At 53.2% G+C, this 455-nt stretch overlaps 1 protein-coding gene across 1 annotated transcript in view; it reads right to left on the bottom strand.

Moving 5' to 3' along the window:
• The window catches only part of LOC119585497, a gene marked incomplete at its 5' end in the record, with an annotated part of 2,768 nt that overhangs the window by 1,390 nt on the left and 923 nt on the right, over nt 1-455 (bottom strand). Inside the window, 1 exon segment of the mRNA XM_037934142.1 lies at nt 78-378. Within this exon segment, the coding sequence (XP_037790070.1) occupies nt 78-378 (301 nt within the window).

Below are 455 nucleotides of genomic sequence, written 5' to 3' on the forward strand. Positions count from 1 at the left end.
GACAAGGAAAAGTCTGAAAACATGCAAACTTATGCTGTCTTCTTTCTTGACCGCTGAAACATTTCTCGTACACTCACCCACGACAATAACATCGGGAATGGTGGCCGCAGCCGCCCACTCCTGGACTGCAGTGGTGAGGGCAAGGTCGTGATCCAGCGGGTGGCCTCTCCTGGACCCAAGGGGCGCCCACACCAAAGTTACTCTCACTACGTACGTTCCTGAAGCCTCTGGGCCGCCTGCGTCTTCGCTTTTGAGAGAGTCATTCCGAAACGAATCTTGAAGGTCGAGTTTGGGACTCGGATGGTGGCCGATCACCTCGAAGGTTGAAGGATGCACCTTGTGGGTGACCACCGCCTCCTCGAACGTCTCCTTCGACACCTGTAAATGTGGAACGGGGTAGGGGGGGCGGTAGAAGAAACAAATTCGTAATGACAAGCAATTTGTTTTTCTCAAAG

The sequence above is a fragment of the Penaeus monodon genome, chromosome 19 (genome assembly GCF_015228065.2).
Source record: "Penaeus monodon isolate SGIC_2016 chromosome 19, NSTDA_Pmon_1, whole genome shotgun sequence".
In the NCBI taxonomy this organism is placed as follows: Eukaryota; Metazoa; Arthropoda; class Malacostraca; order Decapoda; family Penaeidae; genus Penaeus; species Penaeus monodon.